The sequence below is a fragment of the Ictalurus punctatus genome, unplaced genomic scaffold, assembly GCF_001660625.3.
Source record: "Ictalurus punctatus breed USDA103 unplaced genomic scaffold, Coco_2.0 tig00004965, whole genome shotgun sequence".
In the NCBI taxonomy this organism is placed as follows: Eukaryota; Metazoa; Chordata; class Actinopteri; order Siluriformes; family Ictaluridae; genus Ictalurus; species Ictalurus punctatus.
In genome coordinates, this window is record NW_026521104.1 from 87752 (window position 1) to 107500 (window position 19749).

A 19749-nucleotide genomic window follows, 5' to 3' on the forward strand; every position below is an offset into this window, starting at 1 on the left:
TGCATTGAAAAGTGTTGAGGAGGCTGTAAACAGATGCCTCACAAATTTTTATCTTTGGCATATAACGCATGATCTGGACAAACTGTGTGTGTGATCGGTTTGGTCTATGTCGCCCCCTTTAGTCTGGAACCGGTATTTTTTGGGGGCGGGGTTTGGCCAACCACTTCACACACTCTGCAAGTCTAATTTATGCAAATTATGGTACCGCCCACTTAGTAAAGGACTGTGGCTAATCTGCATATGCACATTAGCTCTATTACCTATTAGCGGATTAAAAAGATTTAAAACAAAGAGGTAATATTTTTAAAGTTTTATTCAACTAGGCATTAATATTGATATTTAATTAAGTTAAAATTAACAGAAAATGTAAGTGTACAAAAAGTGACTGGTAAGTTAAAAGCCTAATTAGACTGTTAGAAGGTTAGATTGTTAGCATAAGATAAACTAATAAGTTAGAACAGATAGTTATCATGTTGTCCAAATAATTATAAGTCTTAATAGTAATTAAAGTTTCAGTTTTTAAATTTCTGCACAGCGAAATGACACTATTTAAAAATCTCCAAACAGTAAAACGAAATCCTTTAGTCGGGTTATGGCGGAGTGTAGTTTTTTTGACTGCACTAATAGTTCATAAACACCACACAGGAAGTAGGAAAAGAACTACATTTCCTATCTGCCCTGGCTGTCACAGACTAATAGCACCAGCTGCTTTCCATTGCCCTAAGGAGTGATTCTACTGCTGCAACGAGACCAAATACAACGAAAGGTAAGTTATTATTATAATTTTTTTGCAGTTTATAAGTTTGTAATTTTATTTCCCTGCTTTAAGACTTTATTTATAATTGAATCACAATATTAAAGTAATTGTTATGCTAGCGGACTTTACTAGCCAGAGTTAGCACACACTTTAACCAATCCAGCACATTAGTAAGTACAATAAGTTAATAAAATGAAGTTAATATATTAAATAGGCTTTGGTAGTTGTCATGTCATGTGAATATTTAGTGTTATACCGACTTCTGTAACTAGCTTCACCATGTAACGGATAGTTCGGTTATAAATAGCAGAGTCAGGCTTCCTAAATAGTTATCGATCTGAGCGCTGGATTGAGTTTAAAGCCTCTGAAATCGAGGACAGGGTGGACAGTAGTCTGGACCGAGCCGAGCTCATTAGTTCCAGTTATTAGTTTGTTATGAATCTGTAAAGCGCTGGGCGGTGGTGTGATGTGCTTCGATGTTGTAACTACAGCGCGCTCCTTTTATTCTGCGTCTCTAAACACCGCAGCTGAGCTGTGATCTGTGTGTAGAACAGGTTCTCACTCAGCAAAGTTATTAGCAAGCACGGATATGGTTATTTTCTTACTCAGAACATCACTAGGGACTGAAAATCTCAATATATTAACATTTTCTTTAGAGGTAAAATGGCACGAAGGTGGAAGAAGAATAATTATAACTAGACCAGTACATTTCCTGAAGAAAATGTGAGCGGTGCTTGCCATGGTGAAATCGGGACAGGGCGCCAATACATTCAAGAGCCGCCTCCGTAGAGTGCCAATACTTTGGAGAGCCGGACAGATATGGCACCAGCACTGTTAGAGCCGGCCGTGTAGTGCGCCAATACTTTTTAGAGCCGACCGTCAAGGTCGCCAGTACTTTTGAGAGCTGGCCGTGCAGGGTGCCAATACTTTTGAGAGCCGGCCAGATCGTGTGCCAATACTTCTGAGAGCTGAACAGATCGTGTGCCAATACATTTTAGAGCCGAACGTGTACGGAGGCAATACTTTTACAGCTTTCAGTTTAGAGGGCCAATACTTTCACAACTCAATGCAAGTCTATGGGAAATTTTCTGACTTTGAGCTTCCGTACTGGGAATGCCGACATTCCAATCACTTCCAAAAGTCATAGCACACCTCTCCTCGATCTCCGACATACGGTGCGAGACTAGTTACATGCCGAAAAAAAGTGGAAGAAGAAGAATAATAATTATAACTAGACTGGTACATTTCCTGAAGAAAATGTGAGTGGTGCTTGCAGTGGCGAAACAGGGACGGGCCCCAATACTTTCGAGAGCTGACGGTGTAGGGCGGCAATACTTTCGAGAGCTGGACAGATATGGCGCCAGCATTGTTAGAGCCGGCCGTGTAGTGCGCCAATACTTTTTAGATCCGACCGTCAAGGGCGCCAGTACTTTTGAGAGCTGGCCGTGCAGGGTGCCAATACTTCTGAGAGCCGAACAGATCGTGTGCCAATACATTTTAGAGCCAAATGTGTATGGAGGAAAATTTTTTAGAGCTTTCTCCTTAGAGGGCCAATACGTTCGAAACTCAATGCAAGTCTCTGGGAAATTTTCTGATTTTGAGCTTCCGTAGCGGGAATTCCGGCATTCTGATCGCTTATAAAAGTCATAGCACACCTCTGCTCAATAAGCCGATCGATTCGCACCTCACCCGTAGATCTCCGACAAACGGTGCGGGACTAGTTACGTGCCGAAAAAAAAGTGGAAGAAGAAGAATAATTATTATAATAATAATTAGACTGGTACATTTCCTGAAGAAAATGTGAGTGGTGCTTGTGTGGCAAAATTCAGATCGGGCGCCAATACTTTTGAAAGCCGACAGCGTAGGGCTCCAATACTTTCGAGAGTCGGACGAATAGGGTGCTAGAGGGGTTTAGCATGATGCTTGCATGTTTTAGCATGATGCTCGCGTGTTTTAGCATGATGCTCGCGTGTTTTAGCATCATGCTAGCGTGTTTTAGCATGTTTTAGCATCATGCTAGCAGTGTTTTAGCATGTTTTAGCATTCATGCTAGCATGTTTTAGCATGTTTTAGCATTATGCTAGCATGTTTTAGCATCGTGCTAGCATGTTTTAGCATCGTGCTAGCATGTTTTAGCATCGTGCTAGCATGTTTTAGCATCGTGCTAGCATGTTTTAGCATCTCGCTTACATGTTTTAGCATCATGCTGGCATGTTGCTAGCATGTGTTAGCACTGTACTGGCCATATAGGGTGCCAATACTTTTAAAGCTGGACAAATAGGGCGCAAATACTTTCGAATGCCGGACTCTAGGGCACCAATATATTCGAGAGGTGAAAGTGTAGGGTGTCAATAATTTCGAGTGCCGGACGCTAAGGGCGGCAATACTTTCGAGAGCCGACAGCGTAGGACAGCAATACTTTCGAGTGCCGGACGCTAAGGGCGCCAATACTTTCGCGAGCCAGACAGATGGGGCGCCAGCATTGTTAGAGCCGGCTGTATAGTGCGCCAATACTTTTTAGAGCCAGCCGTCAAGGGCGCCAATACTTTTGAGAGCTGGCCGTGCGGGGTCCCAATACTTTTGAGCGCCGGCAGGATAGGGTGCCAATACGGTTTAGAGCCGAACATGTACGGAGGCAAAACTTTTAGAGCTTTCTCCTTAGAGGGCCAATACTTTCGAACTCAATGCAAGTCTATGGGAAATTTTCAGAATTTGAGCTTCCGTAGCGGGAATTCCAGCATTCCGAACGCTTATAAAAGTCATAGCACACATCTCCTCAATAAGCCGATCGATTCGACACCTCACCCGTCGATCTCCGACAAACGGTGCGGGACTAGTTACATGCCGAAAAAAAGTGGAAGAAGCAGAATACTAACTAGACCGGTACATTTCCTGAAGAAAATGTGAGTGGTGCTTGTGTTGGTGAAACAGGGATGGGTGCCAATACTTTCCAGAGCCGACAGCATAGGGCGCCAATACTTCCAGAGCCGGACAAATATGGCGCCAGCATTGTTAGAGCCGGCCGTGTAGTGCGCCAATACATTTTAGAGCCGACTGTCGAGGGCGCCAGTACTTTTGAGAGCTGGCCGTGCGGGGTCCCAATACTTTTGAGCGCCGGCCAGAGAGGAGTAATAATAATAATAATAATAATAATATATAATAATATTATTATTATTATTATTATTATTATTATTATTATTAAGTATGCAAGGGAACAATAGAAGTGCTTTACAAGCACCACTAATTAAATGATCCATAGAATTAACCTGCATAAAAAATGACGGTCTGCACAGTTTTTCTTCAAAGTGTACTTTCATTGTACTTGAAAATTGCAGTTGTGAAGTATTTGTCCACTTAAACATTTACATCTGACCGTTAACAATAAAAATTCTGTGCAGAGCTATCATATTTGTAGAATTTGATGTTGAATATTCGGTCACTGAATACTTCTCTCTTTCTCTCGTTGTGGATTAAGTATTGATGCTGCAAAAGAAGACGGATCTTTTGGTAGGCTGGTTAATGATGACCACAAGCACCCAAATGGCAGAATGCAGAAGACTGAAGTGGATGGAAGCCCATATCTTTGTCTGTTTGCTTTAACAGACTTTAAAGAAGGTGATGAAATTACCTGCAATTACGGAGGAGGAGACTGGCCTTGGTGTAGCAAGGTATGCAGGGTATCTCCCTCTCTGCTTTCACAATTTAAAAATTATTAAAAGATAAACATTGTCTTATCCGGCAGTGTTGCAATTCATTTTTGTTGCACAACTAACTTTGTGCTTGTGCATTAACAATAAAATTAGACATTATTGTTCATCTGATCTGCTTCAGGTATTTTACTGCCACGTTTAAGCATGAACTACAAAACGTGTGTGTGTCTGAATGCTCCGTATTATCCCAAAGTCTTCCAAAGTATCCCATATCTAACCCTGAAATCATAAACTTAATTCCTATAGTGAAATAATTATTGTTTTTGTCGTATTGAAAAGCATGTTTGCTTTCTGTTACATAATCTTGTCTGTTAATAGTTACTATACGGAGTCCCCACAAAGCATGTTTTATTCAGGTGTGTGAGGGAGTCTTGTGATAGCTGAATAGATATGTGAATTTAGAACAGTGTCCCCATAGGTCACTTAAACCTGTTTAAATATGCAGATTATGGAGGGGGACACTGCTGAGAGCAATGGCCAGGAGAAACAGCAGCCATCACAGTCTACACCTTTTCTGGATCATAAATATCAGAATTGTGTAGTTTGCTGTCACTTTTAATCCTGCCTTTCAATCACACCTCTCCATAATTTCCAACATAAGCATCCCCTGGGACTCAGTAGGGTCCCTACTGCATCTTCTCCAAGAAAACCGAGTACTCTTAGTTACTATTTGGTACATATGCACAAACTGCAGTCAGAGTTTTCATTCGTGAGACGTGAAATGTAAGTTCCAGTCTGTAAGTTGCCAGACAATAATTTCTGTTGGGTGTAAGGGTGTGTGTTTGCTATGTAACTAATGTTTATTCTTACATTTAGGTAAAACATCTACTCTGAAAAAGAGGAAGGCTCGGGAAGGAAATGAGGTCCATGCAGTGGAGAGACATATGAAGACCTTCATCATGTCGTGTCGTGTCCCAGGGAAGTTGGTCTGTGAAAACTGCATTAGATCTGAGTCTTTATATCTTAAAGATAGAGACTGGCAAAGTGTCAAATTCTACGTCTACAACTGCACTGTAGCTTACAAAAGAGATATAAACAAAGATTAAATAACACTTTGATAGTAACACTTTACATCTATATTACAGATACTGTACATCATAACATCTGTAGTAATGCTTTAATAATAAGTTACGTTACACCTCTAGCCTTTTACTTTGTAATGAACCACTCAGCATTTACTTCATAATAAACTAATCAGGAACAAATCAGGCATTTAAAATATCCATAAGAATCTTTACCTACACCGTTATATTGAATTAGATCAAATTGGTTTGGGCCGCCTTCTTCCAGTGGGTCCTTATGCAGGTGACTGACAAGTTCATAAGTAAGCCTATTGGGCAATAAAAGCTTCAGTGTGCTACCCATTTACATGTTTAGACTGCCTGGAATCAAAATTAGCTACCTCAACATATATTATTAAGTTGTTACTGTCACTTTTTAGCTTAGTCAGTTAAGTGGATATAGAATAAAGAAAAAAATTGTGTTTGGTTGTGTGTCTGTGTTTGGCTAGTATCTTTATTTTTCTCAATATGTTTAACTTTGAGCTGGCTATATGTAGTAAGCAGAAGTGTTATGTCAAACTTAAATGAGTCCAAGTTCATTCATGGCACATGTGAGCTTAGTAGTTGTGCACTTTAATGGGCAAATATTTGTTGTCTTTTACAGTAAAGAAGCTCAAGACTCAAGTTGTCTTTATAATGTTGAATAGACAGGGTTTTTTCATCTTACTGACAATTTTTCACTTGATTAGAGATCCAGACCAATAAACAAATCCTTCATACAGCTAAAATATCAAAAGGATGAGTTTCTTTGTCATTTTGACTTGCCAAAATGACTGGGGATAGTGTTAATTTGTGATGCATGCCTGTGATAAGTAAGTGAGGTTCAGTACAGCTAGCACCTCTACTTTCTATTCCACAAAAAAAATTGTATACTTTGGAGCAGGAAATGAAAAGCTTCTTAGAATTATAGCCTCAAAACTAATAATAGCACTGGTACCACCTTCCTTAACAGGTTCCTAGGTTTCTCAAAGGGTTCCTCTGTTGGAAATAGAAAGCTCCAAAAAAAATGTAGTCTGCTATCTATTACGTGCAGATATTGAAATTTGTGTAAGAGAGCTTTTTGAAACCAAACTTTCACTGATTGCATATTTCACAAATAAGGCTAAGAGTCCTTCGTATAAACAATTAAGAACAACTGTTCAATATAATTTCATGAGAAGCTCAAACCTTCAAATAGAGAAAATACACATCATATCTGCTTTACAGACAGCCCTCTAAATTAGACATACTTAGTTTGTAATTTTGTATAAATAATTATAGAGTTAAATTGACAACTTTTTAAAATGGTTTTTTAAAACCATGTCCCATTGTTGTTATATAAACTACCTGATCTGTGTGTATGCAGATTAACTATCTAGTGATGTCCCACTACAACATGAAAACCAGCTAATTTTCTGTGTATGCAAATTAGGTCCCCGTTAATGATGAGTTCTTGTTATGTCCACATTAGGTGTGAAAAAACCAAGCACAGAAATTTTGTGATTTAAATCCAGAATTTGAGATGATGTGTGTTCTCAGGCTTAAATTATACATGCCTGATTTTTTTCACATCTGTAGGACCTCAGGAAAGTGGTGTCCCCACAATACATGGGTGAGTGAGTGAGTGAGTGAGTGAGTGAGTGAGTGAGTGTTAAAGGTACAGGAGCAGTCTGGCTGTGCAGCTACAGTAAATGTTAATAATAATAATAATAGGACGTTATTTAAAAGCTCATACAGCTGATGTTATTTTTATTTAGTAGTTAATTTAACATGCTATGCTAACATGTAAACAATAAGATAATATTACCTGACGTACATTTTACACTCAATATTGACTGTTTCTGTTCTATTTCACCAACAAAAATATTTCCAAACAAAGCCACAGCAGGTCCTGCTCCTTTTTCCTCCTAATTCCCTCATTTCTCCACGTTGGGATTAATAAAGTATTATCTTATCTCATCTTTTGTTCAAATGGGAGATTTCTTATTTATTTTATTTATTTTGTTTATTTTTAAATAGGAGACCTTTTAATAATTTTATTAAAAAATGGCTTCATGTTTCAATTATAATGAAGCGTTTGTTCAAACAAAAATGTTTTCAGTCCTTTAAGGATCATTGTAACTGAGGATGTTATGTTTAAATAAACAGCAGGAGATTGAGCACCAGTGACTTGACACCTACAGCTGACAAAGCTGCAAGCAGGGTTCATAACTGTGCAAGAAAGCCCCGTTGGATTTAGAGTCTGACGCCTCAAAGTGATTTAAGGAAACACTAGGCTATTCTACTGGAGCCAACGGACGTGTCTGTCCGTGTTCGACCCTTCTTCAACAACAACTTTGCAGTCTCGTTTATATTCTCAGGTTTCCGCACGTGGACGTCCTCTTCAGTACATTTACTTCAGTCAAGTAATTAGAGCCTTTACTAGTTTACATGAACACATTCGGACGACTTACTTTACGTCAAAGCATTTTCCTAGGATAAAACACAAGCGTGTTTGATGAATGCCAAGGTGTTTTCCTGCTCATCTGAATAGAGTTCTCTCTGCATTACGACACAGTTTCATAACAGGCTTCAAGTTGCACAGGTGAAACCCCAGTGTAGTTCAAGTCCAGTGCCCTTTTCTCTCTGCAGTCGGCAAGATAGTGCACACGAGTTAGTTGACACAGACCGCTGACATGCCTTGAGCAGGCTTCAAGTTGCGTAGGGGAGACCCCAGTGCATTCCAAGTCCAGTGCCATGTTCTCTTGGCCATCAGAGGAAGGGAGCATGAGACAAGACTTAAGTGCATTTCCTTGGTTCATTTATGTTCTGATGGTTTATGTTTTGATCGTTTCAATGTGCCAACCTTCTTTACCAGCCGTAACCGCGATGGAGAATGAGACAAGGCTTAAGAGTGACTCCAAGGCTCATTGACGTTTTGATCGCGCATGGTCTCAACATTCCAAAGTGTCATGGGTCTTTTCAAATGGCTTCATGTTTCAATTATAAGGAAGCATTTGTTCAAACAAAAATGTTTTCAGTCCTTTAAGGATCATTGTAACTGATGATGTTATTATTATTCATAATAATAATAATAATAATAATAATAATGCTGATGTGGTGTCCTGTACTCTGATTTCTGTGTGTGAGAGAAACACACTCACATTTCTGTTACATGGGAAACTTTAGCTGTATTATGGCTGTGTGTGTGTGTGTGTGTGTGTGTGTGTGTGTGTGTGTGTGTGTGTGTGTGTGTGTGTGTGAGATCAGTGTTCTGATATTTCATCATTTCTCTTCCAGGCTGTGGGGGTGTAAACTGACAGAGGAAAGCTGTAGAGTTCTGTCCTCAGTTCTCAGATCAAACTCCTCCAGACTGAGAGAACTGAACCTGAGTGTCAATAACCTGCAGGATTCAGGAGTGAAGCTGCTCTCTGCTGGACTGGAGAATCCACACTGTACACTGGAGATACTGAGGTACACACACGCACACACGCACACACACACACACACGCACACACTGTACACTGGAGATACTGAGGTACACACACACACACTCACACATACACTGTACACTGGAGATACTGAGGTACACACACACACACTCACACACACACATACACTGTACACTGGAGATACTGAGGTACACACACACACACACACACACACTGTACACTGGAGATACTGAGGTACACACACACACTCACACACACACACATACACTGTACACTGGAGATACTGAGGTACACACACACACACACACACACACACACACTGTACACTGGAGATACTGAGGTACACACACACACACACACACACACACATACACACACTGTACACTGGAGATACTGAGGTACACACACACACACACACACACTGTACACTGGAGATACTGAGGTACACACACACACACACACACATACACTGTACACTGGAGATACTGAGGTACACACACACACACATACACACACTGTACACTGGAGATACTGAGGTACACACACACACACACACACATACACACACTGTACACTGGAGATACTGAGGTACACACACACACTGTACACTGGAGATACTGAGGTACACACACACACACACACACATACACTGTACACTGGAGATACTGAGGTACACACACACACACACACATACACACACTGTACACTGGAGATACTGAGGTACACACACACACACACACACTGTGCACTGGAGACACTGAGGTACACTCACACACACACACACACACACACACACACACACACACACACACACACACACACACTCATACTCACAAACACACATCCAGTTTCCATCTGTGGTGATTGTAATTGTAGTGATGTACAGTGCATCCAGAAAGTATTCACAGCGCTTCACTTTTTCCACATTTTGTTATGTTACAGTTTTATTCCAAATGGATTAAATTCATTATTTTCCTACAAACAATACCCCATAATGACAACGTGAAAGAAGTTTGTTTGAAATCTTTTCAAATTTATTTAAAAATAAAAAACAAAAAAAGCACATGTACATAAGTATTCACACCCTTTGCCATGACACTCAAAATTGAGCTCGGGTGTGTCCTGTTTCCACTGATCATCCTTCAGATGTTTCTACAACGTGATTGGAGTCCACCTGTGGTAAATTCAGTGGATTGGACATGATTTGGAAAGGCACACACCTGTCTATATAAGGTCCCACAGTTAACACTGCATGTCAGAGCACAAACCAAGCCATGAAGTCCAAGGAACTGACTGTAGACCTCCGAGACAGGATTGTATGGAGGCACAGATCTGGGGAAGGGTACAGAAACATTTCTGTAGCATTGAAGGTCCCAATGAGCACAGTGGCCTCCATCATCCGGAAATGGAGGAAGTCTGGAACCAGCAGGACTCTTCCTAGAGCTGGCCGCCCGGCCAAACTGAGCGGTCGGGGGAGACGGGCCTTAGTCAGGGAGGTGACCAGAAACCCGACAGTCACTCTGACAGAGCTCCAGCGTGTCTCTGTGGAGAGAGGAGAACCTTCCAGAAGAACAACCATCTCTGCAGCACTCCACCAATCAGGCCTGTATGGTAGAGTGGCCAGACAGAAGCCACTCCTCAGTAAAAGGCACGTGACAGGCCGCCTGGAGTTTGCCAAAAGGCACCTGAAGGACTCTCAGACCATGAGAAACAAAGATTGAACTCTTTGGCCTGAATGGCAAGCGTCATGTCTGGAGGAAACCAGGCACCAGTCATCACCTGGCCAATACCATCCCTACAGTGAAGCATGGTGGTGGGAGCATCATGCTGTGAGGATGTTTTTCAGCGGCAGGAAGTGGGAGACTAGTCAGGATCGAGGGAAAGATGAATGCAGCAATGTACAGAGACATTCAATTCATGATGCATGTATTTTTCCCACTACCGGCCTATAGTAGGCAAATATGCAGTTTGGGACACAGCCGAACGCTCTTGTTCGCCGTAAAGCGTAAAACTGCCGTGTGTGATCGTGTCCTGTCGCAAAATGCGGTGAAAACTCACACGACTTTCATAATATGATTAAGGTGTTTACATGTGTGTAATACACGTCCATAATACGATTAAAACAGGAGTAATCCACCTGTCTTAATTCGATTAGATCTTAATTAGATTATGACCATAATTAGATTAAGGTTGCTGTTTACATGGTAGTTTCTTAATCAAATTATGGTCTTAATTAGATTGAGTGGATTATTGTTGTCCATGTAAACGCAGTCATTGTCTCAAAGCAGCTTTACAGAAATATCAACACGGTGTACAGATATTAAAGGTGTGAATTTATCCCAACTGAGCAAGCCACTGAGTGGCGACGGTGGCAAGGAAAAACTCCCTAAGATGTTTTAAGAGGAAGAAACCTTGAGAGGAACCCGACTCAGAAGGGAACCCATCCTCATCTGGATGTGATTATTGACTGCAGCCTATCATTTGATGCTCATGTAGATAATATTACTAGGATATCATTCTTTCATCTCAGAAATATTTCTAAAATAAGAAACATATTGTCACTACATGATGCGGAAATACTAGTTCATGCATTCGTCACCTCTAGATTAGATTACTGTAATGCCTTACTGTCTGGATGTTCCAGTAGGAATATAAATAAGCTCCAGTTAGTCCAGAATGCAGCTGCTAGAGTCCTAACTAGAACTAGAAGATACGACCATATCACACCGATATTATCAACACTGCATTGGCTCCCAGTGGAATCTCGCATTAATTATAAAATACTTTTATTAACCTATAAAGCACTGAACGCTCTCGCGCCACAATATCTAAGCGACCTTTTGGTTTTATATGATCCGCCACGCCTACTTAGGTCAAAAGATGCAGGCTATCTGACGGTACCTCGAATAGTGAAGGCTACAGCAGGGGGAAGAGCTTTCTCTTATAGAGCCCCACAGTTATGGAACAGTCTTCCTATTAGTGTTCGGGACTCAGACACAGTCTCAGTGTTTAAGTCTAAGCTTAAAACGTATTTGTTTACTCAAGCCTACCCTGACTAGATTCTGTTCTACTACTTCGCAGTCATAATGATCTTTTTTCTCCCTCTCTCCTTTCGCCGAGCCCCACACGAATTTATGGAGATACTAGAGATCCAGATCCTTTCTGCCTCTGGATGGAGCTCAAATCTTCTTTAATTCCAGACTGCTGGGACTACGGCTGCTCTTAAGGACATACAGACTTCATATGAATCCATAATGAACTTTTTCACAATATCTGTTGTTACCCAGATGAGGATGTGTTCCCTTCTGAGTCGGTTCCTCTCAAGGTTTCTTCCTCTTAAAACATCTTAGGGAGTTTTTCCTTGCCACCGTCGCCACTCAGTGGCTTGCTCAGTTGGGATAAATTCACACCTTTAATATCTGTACACCGTGTTGATATTTCTGTAAAGCTGCTTTGAGACAATGTCTATTGTAAAAAGCGCTATGCAAATAAAATTGAATTGAATAATGGCGCACTACACGGCCGGCTCTAACAGTGCTGGTGCCATATCTGTCCGGCTCTCGAAAGTATTTTCGCCCCATTCCTGTTTTGCCATGGCGAGCACCATCCACATTTTCTTCAGGAAATGTATCAGGAAGTGTATAATAATCTAGTTATTATTATAATTAATGGTGCTTGAAAAGCACTATTATTGTTATTTGGCAAACTTATTATAATTATAATTATTCCTCTTCTTCCACTTTTTTTTTCGGTGTGAAACTAGTCCCACACCGTTTGTCAGAGATCGACGGTTGAGGTGTCAAATCGATCGTCTTATTGAGCAGAGGTGTGCTGTGTATTACGGAAGTGATTGGAATGTCGGCATTCCCGGTACGGAAGCGCAAAGTCGGAAAATTTCCCATAGACTTGCATTGAGTTGCGAAAGAATTGGCGCTCTACACCACCAGCTCTAAAAGAATTGCCTCCATACACGCCCGGCTCTCAAAAGTATTGGCGCCCAATCTGGCCGACTCTCAAAAGTACTGGCACCCCGCATGGCTGGCTCTCCATAGTATTTCCGCCCTACACGGCCAGCTCTCAGAAGTATTGGCACCCTGTGACTCCAGCTCTCAAACGAATTGGCACCCTACGCCGTCAGCTGTCAAAATTATTGGCACCCCACTCTTCTGGCTGTCAAAAGTATTGGCACGCTACGCTTTCGGCTATCGAAAGTATTGGCGCCTGATCTGAATTTTGCCATGTCAAGCAGCACACATTTTCTTCAGGAAATGTACTGGTCTAGTTTATTATTATTATTATTGTTGTGTGTGTGTGTGTATCTGTCTTATTATTTCTGTGTCTGTGTTATTATTTCAGACATCAGATATTTCTCATCTATATTAAATGTTTTCTACACATTTGATCATTTTAGAAAATGTTTGAAGGATTTTTACACGCACCCCTGCTCTCATCAGACAGAACCTCGATTGGGAAACACTGGGTTAGTTACTCGTCTGACCAATGTGTTTAACTTACTCTCCATCATCACTTTTATTCTGAGTAACATTCATTATTCACACAAAAACTACTTACACACCAATCCTCACTAATATCAGGATACTCGCTCTCATTAAGGGAAAACCAGAAAAATACATTTCTGCAGATATTTAAGTAAACTTACTCAGCGTATGAGTTCTGCTTCTTTATCTAATGATCTGCTGAGTGTTTCTAGCTCCTGTTATTTTATTTTAGTTTATATATTTGTATAGAGCTCTGACAGTTGTTCGTGCTCAGCTGAATGAAGTCACGAGATAATAAATGAAGGTAATGAAATGATAATGTGTGTGATGTAGATTTTACCAGACTTTTAATTCTGTTCTCCGTATTTGCAGCGTTTTCAGGCTTTTACTTTCAGTATTTACAGGCCTTTGCTCGATGGATCAGAAAGCTGTCTGAAAACAAAAGATATCAGTGTGTGTGTGTGTGTTTATTACGCTACCTCACTGCCCCTCCCCCTCTGCAGAATAAACGGTTAGGAAGTGAAAGTGAAAGTCAGTCTCCATTTTGTGTGGAGGGGAAAATACAGCATTTCAGGAGTAAAAACACAGTGAGTATCTACATCTAAAGCTATAATATATAAACACACTGAATGTACACTAGATGCAGAAGAGTTTTGTGGGTTTGTACTGAAGTTTGAATGTACACAGGTTGTTTTATGACTTGATACAGAGACTATTTCCTGTAAGTGAACTCTGTGCTGATACAGGGGTTGATTTAACACACCGATGTTGGAGTGAAGTAAACGTGTGTCCTGCTGTAATCTGGAGAAGGAGACATGACCTCCAACATGAGTGTGTCTGGAGAACAGGACTTAAAGAGAGACGAGAGGTGAGTTACTTTTCCATTCACCAGCAATAAACACACACCGTCTCATGGAACAGATCTGTATCTCTAAACACTCACTAGTTAACAGAGGAACTAGACTTTGGTTTAAGGTGTTTAATAGCAGTGAATATATCACTGATCTGATCTAAGAACAGTTTAGAGAAATCATTCACTGAGAGAAGACTAAAAAGGACTGTGTAATGTGGAGGAGAAGAGCAGTGTAGCTTTGAGTCAGTGAACTCTACAGGCTTTAAGACCCAGCTGAGTCAGTTATCTATGATTGGGACTCCTGACATCAGTGTAATTCCTGAGGTATGGGGCGTGTCTCCTGTTTGAATAAGTGTGCAGACTGGAGCTGAATTAAAAAGATGGAATTATTGGTGTTTAATGATGAACACATTGTGTAACAGTGCTGAGACAGCAGAGTATTAATTATTGCTGATATTTCTGTTTCATTCTAGAATGATGGAGGGAAAGAGATCAGACTCACCAAAACCCAGCTGTGTGTCCATGAAGAGTAACTGGTCAATGGAGCAGCCACTTCACTTCAGAGACGGAGCCAGTTCTCCTGATGTGAGGTCAGTACAGTGAGGTGTTTTACAGCAGTGTTCCACCTGATCAAACTCACTGGTCTCATTCTGAAGCCCTTCATGATCTTTATCAGGTGTTGAAGCAGTAAAACACTAAACTGTGCAGTGCTGAAGCTCTCGGACTGGCAGTGAGGAAAACTGCTTTAAGAGTTCAGTTCAGTCTGCAGTCCCTGAGCTGGAGGGTCTGTGGTGCTACACAACAACATTTACACCTGGGACATTAATGACTAGATCACTATTTTATTCATAAACATGTTAGTGTCAGTGAGAAATCCTGAAATCAGTGTATTGTGTTAAAAGGATAGTGTTAAATATCTGTCTCTGTATGTATTAGTGTGTGTTGTGCAGCTATGAATACATATAGTCTATATTACATCATGTGATTTATTTCTTCACAGACCACAACAGAAGAAATCAAACCTCAGCAGAAATCAGTTGGACTCCATATTCAAGGTGTGTGTCTTTTTAATGTGTGTAACTTGTGTGTGAGCAGGTTGCAGGTTTTTTAGTTAAGATCATGACAATTTACAGATTTAATAATGTGCAGCAGCATTATGGGAATTAGGCAGAATTTTAGCTGTAACTGTGGGAATAGAAAGAGACTTTTCTTCTTTTCATAAAATAAAAGCATCTCTCAGTGTGTAACATTATAATATTTAGATGTGTTCCTGTGTGTTTCTAACCAGGAGCTGGAACACAAAGTCATCACTCTGATAAAGAATGAGCTGAAGAGGTTTAGGAAGCTCCTGAGTCCAGATTACCCAGCATGCACTGAGAGGGAGGTGCAGGATGAGGAGGATCTGCACAGTGTCAGAGACGGAGCGCTGAAGATCACACTGCACGTCCTGAAGAACATGAACCACACAGATCTCGCTAACACACTGCACAACAGTAAGAGCTCTGAGTCATGGCTTTATCCCATCAGGTTCACTTCAGAGAGAGGAAATAGTTTTAGATAGGAACACTTTTAGTTTGAAGTTTGAGTTTAGTATCATGTACATCTGCTGCTTTTCTGTTCTGTTCGTGGTCCAGCTTGTGGTGACTCTGTACAATGGTCCTGTTCCTTCAGGAATATTTACTACATGAATCAGGAATGAACAGCAGCATTTGAATTTTACATTTAATCCTGTGTTCAGTGATTTTACATTAAAATATGTTATTACTTTGTTTATTAGAACTCACCTCTGTGTATCAGACAAAGCTGAAATCCAGCCTGAGAGAGAAGTTTAAAAGAATTAATGAAGGAATCTCACAGCATGGAAGTTCAGCACTTCTGAATGAGATCTACACAGAGCTCTACATCACAGAGGGTTGGAGTGGAGACGTCAATAATGAACATGAGGTGAGACAGATTGAAACAGCGTCCAGGAGACCAGCAACACAGGAGACACCCATCAAATGTAATGATCTCTTTAAAGACAAGTCCATCAGAAGTGTTCTGACTAAAGGAGTTGCTGGAATTGGAAAAACAGTTTCTGTGCAGAAGTTCATTCTGGACTGGGCTGAAGGAAAAGCAAATCAGGACGTCACCTTCATGTTTCCACTTCCCTTTAGAGAGCTGAATCTGATGAAGCAGAAACATCTCAGTCTGATGGATCTTCTTCATCACTTTTTCCCTGAAATGAGAAAACTACAATTAATAGACTCCTACAAAGTGGTGTTGATCTTTGATGGTCTGGATGAGTGTCGACTTCCTCTAAATTTCCAGAAGAATGAGAGATTGTGTGATGTGACAGAGTCAGCCTCAGTGGATGTGCTGCTGACGAACCTCATCAAGGGGAATCTGTTTCCCTCTGCTCTCCTCTGGATAACCTCTCGACCAGGAGCAGCCAATCAGATCCCTCCTGAGTGTGTAGACCAGGTAACAGAGGTACGAGGGTTCAGTGATCCTCAGAAAGAGGAGTACTTCAGGAAGAGGATCAGTGATCAGAGCCTGACCAATAAAATCATCTCACACATGAAGTCTTCAAGAAGCCTCTACATCATGTGTCACATCCCAGTCTTCTGCTGGATCTCAGCCACTGTTCTAGAGAGAATGTTGGGTGAAGCAGAGAGTGGACAGATCCCCAAGACTCTGACTCAAATGTTCACACACTTCTTGATCTTTCAGATCAAACACAAGGACCAAAAGTACCATCAGAAATGTGACCCTGATCCTCAGCAGACCAGAGAGAGTATCCTGGCACTGGGAAAACTGGCTTTCCAACAGCTGGAGAAAGGAAACCTGATCTTCTATGAGGAAGACCTGAGAGAGTGTGGCATTGATGTGAGAGAAGTGTCGGTGTACTCAGGAGTGTGTACCCAAATCTTCAGAGAGGAGTTTGGGCTTCACCTGGGGAAGGTGTTCAGCTTTGTACATCTGAGTGTTCAGGAGTTTCTGGCTGCTTTATACACATTTCTCTCCTTCATCAGCAGAAATGTAACAGAACAACAAACCACTGATCTGTCTGATCTTCTCACCAAGTCAGACATGTCTGATCTCCTCAGGACTGCAGTGGACAAGGCCTTACAGAGTGAGAACGGACACCTGGACCTGTTCCTCCGCTTCCTTCTGGGTCTCTCACTGGAGTCCAATCAGACTCTCTTACGAGGCTTAATGCCACAGACAGGATGCAGCTCTCACAGCAAACAGGAAACAGTCGAATACATCAAGGAGAAGATCAGGGAGAATCCATCTCCAGAGAAATCCATCAATCTGTTCCACTGTCTGAATGAACTGAATGATCATTCTCTAGTGCAGGAAGTACAGACTTACCTGAACAGAGGAGGTCACAGTCGTCTCAGTAGAACCAGACTCTCTCCTGCTCAGTGGTCAGCTCTGGTGTTTGTGTTACTGAACTCAGATCAGGAGCTGGATGTGTTTGATTTGAGGAAATATGACCAATCAGAGGAAAGTCTTCTGAAGCTGCTGCCAGTGGTCAAAGCCTCCAGAAGAGCTGAGTGAGTATTTTTATTTATAAATGTATTACTGCATGGTTTATTATTTTAATGTAACACTGAACTGCACTGTTTGGGTTAATGCTGGTTAATAATTACTCTAATCATCTTTAAACAAACCTCTGGTACTGTTACAGAAGAGTTTCACTTTTTACACCAACGCGTTACGTCTGCACTGAGGGTGGGGCCATGTGGACAAAACCTCCTATCACCATTTATTACCTTTTCTCTAAAACTGATGAAGAAATGATCTCTACAGAATAACTGCATGTATTCATCACTACTTTCTGATCATTTTGTGATCTAAACACCAGTGAAAGGCACTTTTTCTTTTCTCCTTTTATTTGAAAGTGACATTGAACAGAACTTAACCAACGAGAAGAAGAAAAACAGAACACTGTCACCATGGGAACAATATGAATACAGCATGTGACATTGGTGATATAGAGGATATAGGAAAATATCGATCAATAGACATGATTGATTATTCTATTTTCTGGTCCTATGATGTGTATCAGCGTATCACACCGCCCAATCTGCACTGAGGGACACGTGAGAGTGTCGTGGAAAACAATCTTTCCAACCTAAGTTAAACACTTCAGAGACAGAGGGTTTGTAGATGCCAAAGGTCATCAAACTTTATTGAAACAACAAAGTGAGACAGTCTGCAGAAAGTCTGAATTATACACACACACACATGTCTTTATATACTTTTCTGAAGCAGTAAAATTATCTCTAGGCGGGGCATTAACCTCTTCTTTCTAAAGACAAACCAATCTCCATCGCCTTAATGAATTATTCAAATCTTTATGATACCTTAGATTTGTGGTGCATGCGTTGTCAGTTGGATTTTCTTAAAGGTTTTATTGGGACACGGTCATTTTTTGCAGCGTATGCGCCTTGCGTTGAATTTTCTGAAAGGTTTCATCAGGACAGGATTTTTTATGGAAGTATAATAGTGCCAAATGTCCTGGCATGTTGAATTACATAACCTGAATAAAAACTTATCACAATAACAATACTTGAATTTTTCTGCCCAGCAATTTGACACAAATCGGAAAAAAACACTGCAATATCTTGAATTAGTTTCCTCTGCAATTCATCCTCACAAATTCAAGCTGCAAAAATTCAGGCCTTCAAATTCGGGTCTTCAAATTCAGGTCTTCACATCCGGATCTCACAGGAAGAGCAGTGGATTGCCGATAGTGTAATATCTTATGGATTGCCGATAGTGTAGTATCTTATGGAATTGCCGATAGTGTAATATCTTATGGAATTGCCGATAGTGTAATATCTTATGGAATTGCCGATAGTGTAATATCTTATGGAATGCCGATAGTGTAATATCTTATGGAATGCCGATAGTGTAATATCTTATGGAATTGCCGATAGTGTAATATCTTATGGAATTGCCGATAGTGTAATATCTTATGGAATGCCGATAGTGTAATATCTTATGGAATGCCGATAGTGTAATATTTTATAGAATGCCGATAGTGAATCTTCATCTTCTGTTTCACTATCGGTATGGAAGTACAATCCACACCATAACCACCAACGCGTTGAGCCGGTTCTGAGCAAAGTGTAATGATACTATCAGCATTCCACTGCTCTTTCTGTGAGACCCGGATGTGAAGACCCGAATTTGCAGACCCGGATTTTTGCAGCCTGAATTTGTGAGGATGAATTGCAGAGGAAACTAATTCAAGCATTGATATTGCGGTGTTTTTTATCCGATTTGTGTCAAATTGCTGGGCAGAAAAATTCAAGTATTGTTATTGCGGTAAGTTTTTATTCAGGTTATGTAATTCAACATGCCAGGACATTTGGCACTATTATACTTCCATAATTTTTACCCTGTCCCAAATTTCCCCCTTATACCTTAATGACCTTCTGGCTTTAGTCCCAGCCTGGTACACT

At 40.8% G+C, this 19749-nt stretch overlaps 1 protein-coding gene across 2 annotated transcripts in view; it reads left to right on the forward strand.

The window, feature by feature from the left end:
• The first annotated feature begins 205 nt into the window (after positions 1-205).
• The window catches only part of LOC108261618 (NLR family CARD domain-containing protein 3-like), a 56424-nt gene continuing 36880 nt past the window's right edge, over positions 206-19749 (forward strand). The window contains exons 1-11 of one of the 2 annotated variants that reach the window (XM_053679244.1): positions 206-294; positions 646-766; positions 4233-4425; positions 5284-5393; positions 8787-8960; positions 13941-14024; positions 14184-14305; positions 14764-14880; positions 15291-15345; positions 15579-15783; positions 16068-17832. In XM_053679244.1, the coding sequence (XP_053535219.1) occupies positions 14253-14305; positions 14764-14880; positions 15291-15345; positions 15579-15783; positions 16068-17832 (2195 nt within the window). In that variant the 5' untranslated portion in view covers positions 206-294; positions 646-766; positions 4233-4425; ... (2 more) ...; positions 13941-14024; positions 14184-14252. The remainder of the gene's footprint in view (positions 295-645; positions 767-4232; positions 4426-5283; positions 5394-8786; positions 8961-13940; positions 14025-14183; positions 14306-14763; positions 14881-15290; positions 15346-15578; positions 15784-16067; positions 17833-19749) is intronic. The other variant, XM_053679243.1, reaches the window with a different exon arrangement.